Source organism: Paralichthys olivaceus, chromosome 8, assembly GCF_024713975.1.
Source record: "Paralichthys olivaceus isolate ysfri-2021 chromosome 8, ASM2471397v2, whole genome shotgun sequence".
In the NCBI taxonomy this organism is placed as follows: Eukaryota; Metazoa; Chordata; class Actinopteri; order Pleuronectiformes; family Paralichthyidae; genus Paralichthys; species Paralichthys olivaceus.
In genome coordinates this window covers 8,203,059-8,214,963 of record NC_091100.1, presented here as the reverse complement: position 1 = coordinate 8,214,963, position 11,905 = coordinate 8,203,059, and the positions used below count along the sequence as shown (strand labels likewise).

General features: G+C 43.2%; 1 protein-coding gene across 4 annotated transcripts in view; it reads right to left on the bottom strand.

The window, feature by feature from the left end:
* Positions 1–781: 781 nt before the first annotated feature.
* Positions 782–11,905, bottom strand: part of fam13a (family with sequence similarity 13 member A) — a 49,817-nt gene continuing 38,693 nt past the window's right edge. The window contains exons 15-26 of one of the 4 annotated variants that reach the window (XM_020101304.2): positions 10,940–11,093; positions 8,717–8,782; positions 7,218–7,434; positions 6,992–7,133; positions 6,701–6,782; positions 6,408–6,613; positions 5,845–5,928; positions 5,307–5,402; positions 4,303–4,386; positions 2,979–3,175; positions 2,263–2,364; positions 782–2,138 (exon numbers count right to left, since the gene is read on the bottom strand). In XM_020101304.2, coding sequence (XP_019956863.1) covers positions 2,015–2,138; positions 2,263–2,364; positions 2,979–3,175; positions 4,303–4,386; positions 5,307–5,402; positions 5,845–5,928; positions 6,408–6,613; positions 6,701–6,782; positions 6,992–7,133; positions 7,218–7,434; positions 8,717–8,782; positions 10,940–11,093 — 1,554 coding nt within the window. In that variant the 3' untranslated portion in view covers positions 782–2,014. The remainder of the gene's footprint in view (positions 2,139–2,262; positions 2,365–2,978; positions 3,176–4,302; positions 4,387–5,306; positions 5,403–5,844; positions 5,929–6,407; positions 6,614–6,700; positions 6,783–6,991; positions 7,134–7,217; positions 7,435–8,716; positions 8,783–10,939; positions 11,094–11,905) is intronic. The other 3 variants (XM_069530981.1, XM_069530980.1, XM_020101305.2) reach the window with 3 other exon arrangements.

The following is an 11,905-nucleotide window of genomic DNA, read 5'->3' as shown; positions in this document are numbered from 1 at the left end:
CTAAATTTGTGCAAGTGTGTGAAATGGTTTTGCGTATAGCCTATATTTTTCTTAATATATATATTTCATGAATGACTATGTTGTCAAAATGACTTGATGTGATGATGGATCCATTTAGCAATAACAACCTGAAGCAGCCCGGTCATGTAGAGACTCTTACACAGTTCGTTTAGTTGCTTTAACTCTGTTCTACATGTTCTGCATGTTCACCTTCAGTTGGTATTTGAATATTTAAACCTGATGATTTCTCCTCCTGCAGACTTTGAATCCTATGCAACTGTTTGTGCAGCCGTCGAGTCTTGCACGTCCTCATGTGCTACGGATACTGTCACTTGTTCAATCTACACAAAGCTCTTCTGTTCCAGCCAACATTTTTGAATTAAATAATAAAAGTGTAAAAAAAAAAAAAAAAAAAGTTTCATTTCTGCCTTAGTGAGAAAAACTCAGCTGAAAAGTGCGATTTGTTTGGTTTAATTGTTTAACTTTTTACGACTTTTCCTGAAAAAACCAGTTGTAATTCCCCCTCTCGCTTCTCTTGCTTCCCTCAGTTTTCTAATGACAAACTTTTTTTTGCAGTTTCAGAAACATCAAGACGCGAAGACATCATCTTGGAATCTGGAAACGGCAACTCTGACAAACCTGTCCTCACATTTTATAAACTAAATCAATATCAGGTATTTAAGGAAGTAATTGTTAAATCAATCAGTGATGAAGAGCTTCAGCCCAAAAAAACAGTTTTTACATCAACTCAGACACAAAGGAAAATGTACACAGCCCAGAGTTCAGTAAAAATATGATTTCATTCATAATATGTACAAAATACAAATACAATTTATGTACTAAAATGTACACACTCAAAACTCATTAAGCCTTGCCAGTGTTTGAATTCAGCAAAAACCAAATTCACACAGATAATCATCCATTTTGGAGAAAGAAAAGAAATAAGTACTCGCTCACAGAAATGTAAACATACACAGATATCAATATTTACAGAAGAAGAGAAGGAGCTCTGGAGAGGACGAGGAGCAGACGCAGGAGCGCTGGGAAAGACCGAGGCTGCACCGACCGTTTCTGTCCTTAAGAGTCGTCCGAGCACAAACATACCAGTGATTCAAGAAGAGAAAATAGCTTATTTGACACAGAAGGTAATGGGCGTAAAAAGCTTGTGGATAGATAAATATACAGACGAATGTTTAGTTCTGTACCAGTGATCACACAAAAAACATTTTTAGCGAATATAATGAACCAGTTTGGTTCAGTTTGTTCTCTGAATGTTTTTGGAAATTATAAACTTCTTTTAGTGAGCAAAGAGTCAATTTAACTTCTAGAGAAGCAACAATAGATTATTTCAGACATCATCATATAACGGTCCGAACGGAAAGAAAGAAAGCTGTCGGTTCAGAGGACACTACTCAGCTGATTGAAGTTTATACAAATAGTAACGTCTCCCTTACAAAAATAATTCACAACTCCTGTTCACAAAATCCTTCTTTTAAAAATAGCAGGAATTTCTATTTTTTACTTACAAGTTATTTCTTTTAAGACTTCTACAGTAAAGCGCGCGAAAAATAACTTCTGTTCAGTTAAAAATATTCAAAAGAATAGAAATAAATTATTAGCAGTACAGGTGTGATTCAGGTTACGAGTGTGAGTGTGTGTGTGTGTGTGTGTGTGTGCTGCTGAAGTCTCTTGTGAACGTGAGGTTTTGTCGGGAAATAACTTCTCAGGTGAAGCAGGCGTCGTCTGGGCGGCTCTGAATCAGTCGTGGGTCGCCAGCTCTCTGCGTGCGTCAAGAGGAAAAACCCAGCTGTGCTCGACAGAACGGACTAACAGGCTGCGTCCAGAGCCAGAGACAAGAGCAGCGCAGATGGCAGCAGAGAAGGAAAATCAGATCTTTTCTCCTGCAGGGGTGAGATGTGTGTGTGTGTGTGTGTGTGTGTGTGTGTGTGTGTGTGTGTGTGTGTGTGTGTGTGTGTGTGAGAGCAACGGTCCGTCATATATTTCTTTTTTTTCCTCAGATGAACTTGGACGACTCTCTTTTGCTGATGAGGACTTCCAGCAGCCGCAGTTTGGCTTTAACATGCTTGTATTCGTTGTACTCCACTGCCAATGGGGAGCGGTCCTCCTTCTGCACATTTCTATGGGAACAGAACGTGGGTGGAAGACAACAAACATTGAGAAATGGGTTCAGCTGTGGAAAAGCCAGCATTCATTATGCGGCCTCCGTTACATAATCTGAAGAAATTCTTCTTCTGGTCTTACCTTCCGTTCTGTCTGAAGAACTGGTCCTCGAACTCTTTCAGGTTTTTGCGGATCCTCTTCTTCTCCTCTCTGGACTCTTGGAGCTGTTCCACCAGCTCCGGCCTGTGAGAGAGAAGACATATTTAAATGTCTCAAATTAAAATGGTTCAATGGGACAAAACAGTGGTGGAAGAAATACTCTGATCCTGTAAGTACCAATGCAGCCAGAGAAAAAGTACTGCAGTACTAGTATTTTAAGCTAAAATTTACTTGAAACAACTTTTAATAAAAAACGATTATTTAAGCAGAAATGTCATTTAAGACTGATATGTTCTTGTTAAATATATTATTAGATTATTAATACAGATGCATCAGAGTGTAAATAGTGAATAGCAAGCTGAATTTGGGGCCGTGAGATGATTAATGGAAGAGAAAACAAAACAGAAAGCTGTGTCCATATTTACTTTTCTATCATTTTAGATTTTTCAGGTCAAATATCAGATAAAATGACTTTTCAACTGTATAATAAATACGTTCATATGCCTTTTTGTAGATAATCACAAACCAAAACATTTGTAAATTATATATGTAAATCAGATTTTATCAGCTTCAAATGTGTTAAATGTTAATCTAAAAATGAAATTGTATCTTTTACTACCTAATAAACTATATTTGCTTCTGAAATAGAAGAAGTATAAGAAGGAAGTGGCGTAAGAGCGTTTCTTTCAGTGACTCACATGGTGGCGGAGTGAAGGTTCGACAGCCTCATGTCTGTTGTGTTTTGAGACGGCGAGAGCTCATCCACTGGCGAAATGAAACCGTCCGCTTCCTCCTCCATGTGGTCGAGGAAGCCGAGGACGCTGAGGTCGGGCCGCTCGGTCACGGTGAACTGAGTCTTGGAGTCTCCGTCGTCCTCTGAGCCGTCCTCCTCCTCCTGAAGGAACACACGCACGCAGGTTAAACGTTGTGTTGCCAAACGTGACCGCGAGCTGGCACCTCTCCCGGGCTCAAACGCTCCCAGTGCATGATGGTCGTGCAGTGTTAGTCGTCAATCATCGGTGTACGGCAGCAAAATGCACCTCAGAGGTCCTCGTCTGTGATTCACGTCTCATTAGTGTTAAGATGTATTTGGATTTATGAGCGAGTAGAAAACACACAGTTCAATGAAAACACACTTGACCGGCTTGAAACAATCTGGTAAATAATGAGCCAAGAATTTGGTTTCACAGCAGTTTGATTCCAGTTAACAAACCTGAAGGATCAACGGATTCAATAAAACTTGGGTCTTATTTTTGTCATTACTAATCTTGTTCCAGTTTCTATGCAGATAAATGATTTGATTCAATTGCAGCAGAATGTAACACAAGTATTCTTGGTTACATATGAATATTCTCCAGTGGCACAGGAAACTGTCAAGTCTAATAGGTTGTGTCAGGATTTGTCTGATAGTGACTGCTCGTCCTTGCTGCCACGTTCTTTTAATCAGACACTAAATCCTTTCAACACCAACACACCTCTGTATGTTAGACACGGTCTTTCCACATGCATGTTTTAAATATAGTTATGATGAGATCTGTTACACGCAACATGTATCTCACTTCTGTCCGTCCTGGGAGGGGGATCCTCACTTGTGTTATTCCCTCTTTGAAAGTTTTTTAAGAACAGAGGATGTTGCACCTTGGGCAGATTTATAAACCCTAGTGGTGATTTGTGAATGTGGGCGTTACAAACAGAATTTGATCGATCTCTACAAATCTCACGTTGTAGATCTCGATTAAAACTGTAAAAATAAGACCCAAGCTGATCATCAACAGAGCGTTTTCTATTTCTATATTTTCATCGTGATTCAAACATCATGTCCATCCAGCTACTGATTCCACATTTCTACAGATGCCTCTCTACAGTGGCAGGAAACAGGCAACCGGCCAATCAACAGGCAGCAATCAGGTTCATTAGAGGAGTTTCAACAGGGAGGTGGAGTTGGAGGGTAGTAAGGGAGGGGGGGTGTGGCGAGGAAGGGGGAGCTGACGACTGATTATTGAAGCAACGGCAGCTCTTCACCTTGATGTCATCGAAGAAGAGCGCGGTTTCGCCCTCGATAATGGGCTGAAGCAGCGGCCCTCTGCGCTTGCTGGAGGGGGAGCCCTGTGGTGAGCGTCAAGAAGGAGGAGTTAACCATGCTGAGACGCTCACAACCAGAAAACGCCTCACACCACCGACGTCTGGGTCCAAACCATTATCAGCTGTTTTCCTTATTTACTTTCTATTCTCCTTTTTCTCCTCTGCAACACCAGCTTTTTATCCATAACGTAGATCCTCATCACTTTAAGATTCAAGTTAAGTTACAACTTATTTTGCAGCCTAAAACCAAAAAGTGCAATAAAGCAAATATGAATCAAATAAAATAATAAAAAACAGGAGAATATATTCATGATTGTGCATTTGACTGAAGAAACTGTACTTGACTTCTCTGGGATAATAAACACACTGCACCATAACTTCCACTGTACAGACTAACCTATGGCCGTGGTCCCAATTTGCACGATGAGGATTAGAGGTAGTGCTTTATATAATACTGTTTGTCCATAACACAGATCATGTCTTACATAATAAAAATGGTTATTAATATGTACATGAACAGTGGAACTAAAGCATTTACACTCATCTCATAGGCAGAATTATTTCATGTAATTTGGAATAAATATGTCTCATCAATAATCCTGAATGTATTCTGAGACAGTTTTAGTTTCTGACTCTCTCCTGCACTTGTCTGTTCAATTCCTGTGAACTCGGTCTGCCACCTATGAGCTCCTTTACGAATGGATGATCCACTGAGCAGCTAAAGCCGGACTTTAGAGCCTGGAGCGATGGATAACACGTCTGTGGCACGGCTGCCTTTGGCTTCCCACAGCAGGCACTAAAAGCCAACGGGAACTGGGATTAAGTGTCTGCCAACGTGTGGGCAGCGGCACGACGATTTGCTGCTCGCTTGGCGAAGAGCGGCGGGACAAACGGACAGCTGCAGAGGAGGGAACAAGGAGGGGAGGTGAAGGTGTGATACTTACAATGACAGGGATGGTGGAGGCTCTGCACAGGATCTGTTTGACCAGGCGGTATCTGTCGTAGAGCGGCTTCATGATTTGCCTCTCACTTTTGGTGACCTGAAGCAGAAACAAAGGCACCTTGTTAGCACGGCATTAGCTTCTCGCCGTCATCCTCCGTCCCCCTGCAGATTAAATAGCTGCGGCGCTAACATGAAACAAAATGACAGCTAACCCACATTGGCCAACCACAACGCTGCAAATGTTCTTCAGAGCGCGAAGGTCATTGAACACAAACCACTGGCGCTCGCAGCGTGAGGAGGGACAGAGGTGACAGAAAGGTCAGCTGCACTTCCTGATATGCAACAATGCTCGTCGGGATTTGACAACACAATTATTACGATTGCCTCTGGTCTGACATCAAACAAAGCGCGTGTCACTTTGGTTCAGTCCTCGGTCACAATCATTTCTCTCTCTCTCTGTTTTGGCCTCCGACGCCAGTAGGAGATCAGGATTATGGAGCGTGCTGCAGGTTTGTGAGCGGAGGTGGAGGTTGACTTACTGGTCGTCCGTGTATGCTCTCGTAGTAGAGGAGAGCTTTCTGCAGGGCGACTTTCTCTGCTCCGATCTGCTCCCGTGTCATATCCTGTCAGGAGGAGGACAGGAAGTGAGTCAGCACATTTTTAGAAATGACCTGAGTTCCTTCTCAGTTGCAACACAAGTTATTCCTTGTGTTCATCTTTGTACTTTTACAACATACTCATGCTTCTATCTTGTGATAATACATTCAAACTGTATACATTATTTCTATGTTTTAAATTTTCTTGTGTTGTTATTGTAGCTTTCCTTATTTATTACTTTTACTGATGTTTCAAATGTTTTCTTTCCCCTTTGCGGCAAATTTCCCCATAATGAGACTATTTATCTCAGATAATCTTATCCCATCTAATCTGACCTTATCTTAACCTCACTCCTTACTCCTGCTGTCTACAACTCAAACTAGTTTTCACTGGTCCTCGCACACACACATTAACATTTCAGTACCATCATAAATTCAAACCCTTCTGCCCTAGAGACATGTAACTCGTTCATGCGTGTGAGTGTGTGACGTGGACTTGGTTTTACCTTGATGTCCTCGGGGCGGTTCACCTCCTCCCTCTTCTCCTGCAGCTTCTTTAAAATGGTCTCCAGCGTGCTCTCCACCGGCGGCTTCGGCACTTTCTCCTGCTGCGGTTTCTTCTCCAGCTGAGAGCCGAAGCTTTTAGGCAAAGTGTTGCTGCGCTGACGGGTCAGTGGTGGAAGATCCTCCTCAGACTTCATCAGCTTGTGTTCTGTTGGGAAAAAACTACGTATGAGCTTTGTTGATTTTTTAAATCGTCTCATTACAAATCAGTGCTTTAAATATTTATGTGTTTTACCTTTGAGCTCTTTGCGGAGTTTGGCCAGTTCAGTAACCCACCTCAGCACTTCTGGGTTTGCAGCTTTATCACTATGGGAAGGCTGGATGAAAAAAAGGATTCATATTTCAAATTAATACAGCGATGAAAATAAATTTGAGCTCTGTGTGGGATCATCAGCCCTTTCATAAGGGACCGGCCTTGTAAACAAACAAGTGCAGAGCTCTACTCTCTATTTTCAATTCATTTCAATAAGTCATAAATCTCTACTCAGGCAATCGATAACCTTGCTTATGATTTCTTATTACTCACCCTGTATTTTCGCTCATCTTCAAACTTCTCCTCAAATCTGTGGATCTTCTTCTTCAGGAAGTGAACCCTCTTTGTGAGCTGAGCCGATGTCAACTCCTCTTTCTCGTCGTCACAGGAGCCGAGAGATGAACTCCGTCTGCGACTGAAGAGATAAATTACGTTAATGTCACCGAAAGCTTCTTCTCATTTGCCTCTCAGACATACGAAACCACGACATGCGTCTTACCTGACAAACGAGTGTGCGTTTGGCGGTGAGGGAGGCACTTCAGTGTCGTCCAGGTACTGCTGGCACTGTCCGTAGGTGTAGAAGCGAGGTGACAGCATGGGGTCGCTGTCTTCCTCCAGCAGCTGGCGGATCGGTCGCCCCCCCGCGTGAGGGGACAGTCGAGCTTCCTCGCGGTCCATGCTCTCCCTCTGCAGTGATGAGAACGCTGGGACGGGTTCTGAAAAACACAAACATACGCAACTTTTTTTAACCCAAAAATCCCTTTCCAGTTTGTTCACATCAGTGAGAGTAGGTACAGTATGTTTGTGAGCAGCAATGAATCTGTGTATATACTTACAAATTAATATTTGTGTACATGTATCTATACATATATACATACAATTATCTTCATCATCATTTTTCCATTCTAAAAAATATACATTTTCTGCAAATCAACAAATCTACTGAGTAGCTTTAGATTATTTTGTGTGAAAGTCACTGGACATGATGAAGCAGCTCTTTCTCTCAAACCTAAAAACTTCCTCTGGGGCTCAACAGTCTCAGATGTACTGAAACTGAGGGTTTGACCCTCCTTCTCGCTGTTCACCCCTGGTTACAGTCTACACTCTGGCAATAATTATGTCTGGTGAATGTAGTCCTGCAGATACCCCTGACAATCCTCGGGCTATTAATAAAGCCTGCCTCTCTGTGGGATAATGTCAGGGTGTGACCTACGTTGAGAGGCACAGTAATGAGTTTGTGATTTAGTTTCCACTCAGCATGGTGACGAGGTACACCCACCAAGATCTGTCTGTTCAAGCACGTGTGCATGGGAGCGTTCGATGTTATACTAAGAAGGGAAAACTCCACAGAAACTGCCAACACATGAAACTCAGCAGGGGAAATAATGTAGATTTCATGGAAAACGAAAGAGATGTAATATCAGGTGTTGGTGGACTCTAGAAATATACCGCAGAGTAGAAAAGATGGAGGAAGTGAAAACACACTGTGAAGGAAACCAACCATCAGTGTAAACAGTTACGGTATTAGAAAATATGCACACCCAGTCTAAAACAGCAAGTGCATATTTTTCTTAGCTGTGGTGAGTTGGAGCGACTTAGATCATATTCCAGCTTCGGAGTCCCGGGGGTCCTCCAGCACCTCAAGGTACGTGCAGTTTATCAAGCAGTTGCTGCCTGGCGCATTGAAGCTTGCTTCTTACAGGTTTATTATCTGAGCTCAGAGTTCAGGCCAGTGTAGCCGGACAGTACGACTCCATGGCATCTGAAATTAATCCTTTAAATCAACTGCTCGCTGATGGTTCAGGATTAACTAGACTAATGAAACAGAAAACATGCCAGTTTGTCTTTCACTAAAGGTTGTTGTGTGTGTGGAACGCTCAGCCACAGTGTTCCAGATCATTCATGCATGTTGCCATGCAGAGGAAAAGGTCATTCACATAAGCATTTCTTTCTTTGTCATATGTTATTTGCCGAAAAGTGATGTAACACAACACTTACCATCACAAAAACTTGGATGGAAAATGCTTTTGAAATCAAGGAAAGGGATGTTAAAGAATGAAGATTCTGGAAGAACAACAGAAGAGAGGCAAGGAAAAGGAAAGAAGAGGAAGTAATGAACAAGACATAAAACAAAACAAAACAAAATCATTTATTTCCATGACTAACTCACAACATGTGAACTTCAGATGTGTCTCTTCCCATTCAAATGTCAATTAATGTGTTTCCAACATCGCAGTCAGAGCATCGGCAAATATCAGGTCACCATGACAGACACTGGCACAAAGTGTACTGGGACAAAGGTCTCACACCACTGCCCGATGCCCACTCCCCCCCGCAAATCCATTTATACAGTCTAACACATTGTGTACAGTGGGCACACATCCCCTAATTGAACTTAAAACCACTGCACTGCTTTATTAACTGCTGATTCTGCCCGGCTGAACAGAAATCCCACTTCCTTATTGATGAATAAACGTGCCTACTTCAGAGCTCAACCTCACAGCTGCAGTTTGTGCTAAGGCGAGCCCGGTTCATCCTCATGAGGAGATGCTTTTTGTCTGCATGGCTCTGTCTCAGCCAATGATGCAGGGTCCCTGTGGCGTCCTCGCTGTGTGTAATGTTATATTTCCAGGACAGAATGTACAGGAAGCAGCTTTAAGTAAAGCCTAAAAATAATAAGAAGCCGAATGTCTTCATATAAGCTCGTGAGCTGTAGGTTTCCTGAACAAACAGGTAACCTGCTCCTTGTCCTCCCTCAGCGCAAATGATCTTTTAAAAACAAGAGTGCACACACACTGAGAGACACGATCTACCAGTGACAGAGCGACAACACCACAACATACCTTTATGCACACTAAATAAGTTTTATAATCCAGATGCAACACTTCAGTACCTGACAACTTCTCACATGCAGCAAATGTTGCAAAGCAACAAAAACAACAACCCCTGCTTATTTTGATGTATCATATTTGGCCACTAGAGAGCTCCACTAAGCATTAATTCTCCTGTGAAAGCTACAAATATGAGGCTGTGGAAGTTGAGAGATTTATAACATGGAACTATTTTGCTCTGTTTGCCACATCAAACAGGAAACGGGGGGGGGGGAGAGGTTCGATGCTTGCAGCACTTGCTGCAACACGTCCTTAAACTGTCTTTGACTGTAGCCATGAACCTGTTGGTTATCATTCCAGTACAGTTCAGCAAAATGCTTGGCTTTCACCGCCCAGTAAACCTTCACCCCCCCTCTGTGTGTCGCAACCTCCTAACAAAACAATCACAGTCTCAGCGCACGACGATTGTGCATAGTTTCCTTTCTGCAGAAATGCCAACACTGCATAAACTAAAACACTAATAACAAACTCAAAAGAAGGTCTGACCGGAAAACAGAGCAGAGTATGAATAATGAAAAGCTTGTGGCTATTTTTGCAAACTCTGCATTAGTAATGACACTTGATCAAGCTGCATCAATAAATTAAACTGGCATACTTCATTAGTTCCATTTAAATTTGATCTTGTGCAAAGCTGCTATCGAGTACACACGCATGGACATCATCATCACTATTCCTGGAGTGACAGAGAAAACACGAGCTGCTCAGAAAATGTAACCCCACTTTTTCAAAAGGGCACAAGACTGAAAATTTCAACTAAGGCTCAGTGCAAGCCACGTTTCTACAGCTACACTGTTATCACCACTCCACCTCCCCTTTAATGATTGATTTTGATTGGGAACTACAGCAGCAGCTGAGTCTGTAAACAGTTCTGAAATAATTTGCCAAGTAAAAAAACTGTTTACCTCTTAATAAAACCACAGGCGGAGCCATAAACTTATAGGATAGAGGACACAAGGTTCCCGTGTGGTCTCCAACAAAACAAACTGTGTGCAGCGCTGGTTTGTCTCGCCCATTGAGCAAACAAGTAGAGCAACAAGGAGTGTTTCCCCTCCAGATATAGGTGGCTAGAGAACTTAAGAGGATCTTTTACAATTAAATCCTACAAAAGAGGCAGAAGGAGCTGCATCAGTAGGAGGAGGAGGAGGCAGCAGAAGATGTGCAGCTGCTACCTAGAAACCCATGTGCAGGGCTGGCTGGAGGAGTGTGTGGGCTGTCTGGGCATGTGTTTGTATAGAAAGGTGTGTATTCCAGATAGATTTGTGAGTTATTTTGAAATGAGGTAGTGCATGTCAGGAAAAGAAAACAACATTGAGAGAGCCCTCAGCCTCACCTCCCCAGTTGTCGTCCTCGGTCAGTGCTGTGAGGTCCAGCCGGGGAACATCCTCGCAGCTCGTCTTCTCGCAGTCCGAGTCCCGCACCTCTCCGCTGCTGACCCTCCCCGTGTCACAAGTGACAGGCGACTCCTGGATCTTCATCCTTAACGTCTGCACAACCATGAGAGAAAAGAGAAGAGCTCTCAACAACGACGACCAGCCTGTGAACACACTCTTTAAGTTGAGCCACACACTCCCTCACACTGGCCCTTCCCTAACAGAGGGGGCTGGTCCCCGCCCGCCATTGGCTGCCACGGCTGGCCAAAACATCCGCCCATCTGTCTTTGGCTGTTTGTGAGAGAGCAGGAGAGGATTGGTTCTGCCTCCTCTCTCTTGCCCACTGGGGTCCCTCAGCCCACCCTCTTTTCCCTCCCTCCCTCCCTCTCATAATTTCTCTTCTCTCTACAGTAGCCCGCCTGGCTTTTTCTTCTCCCTGCCTTCTCACTAACATGCATATATTCCCCAGCCGAGCGCCGCTCTCGACTTGTTTGTTCCACAGCAGAAAGAGCAGAGGGGAGGGGTGGAGGGGTGTTAAGAAAGGAGGGAGGGAGCAAGGACAAAAAAAATTGCAGACAGATTGTGAGCCAGCACACGTAGGCTGACTGAGTGATTTGTTTCTGCCCTTATCTGTCTCTCTCTCTCTCTCTCCACAGACAAACATTCAGCTCAGAGCAGAATCACTACATGCAAACCTCCAACTCCAGCAACATTACTTCTTCAATCGTTACCCATCATCCACCACTTTCTTCCAACCTCGAACTTCCCTCAAACTCATTTTGTTTATCCATGATCAAAGCTGCTTGTTGAATTATGGTTTAATGTAAGTAATTTGGGAAAACAACATACTCCACATATCCTGTATTTACAACATGTCTACGCATCACTAAGCACTAAGCCCATAGGGTCCCGTTTCCTCTGTCTGG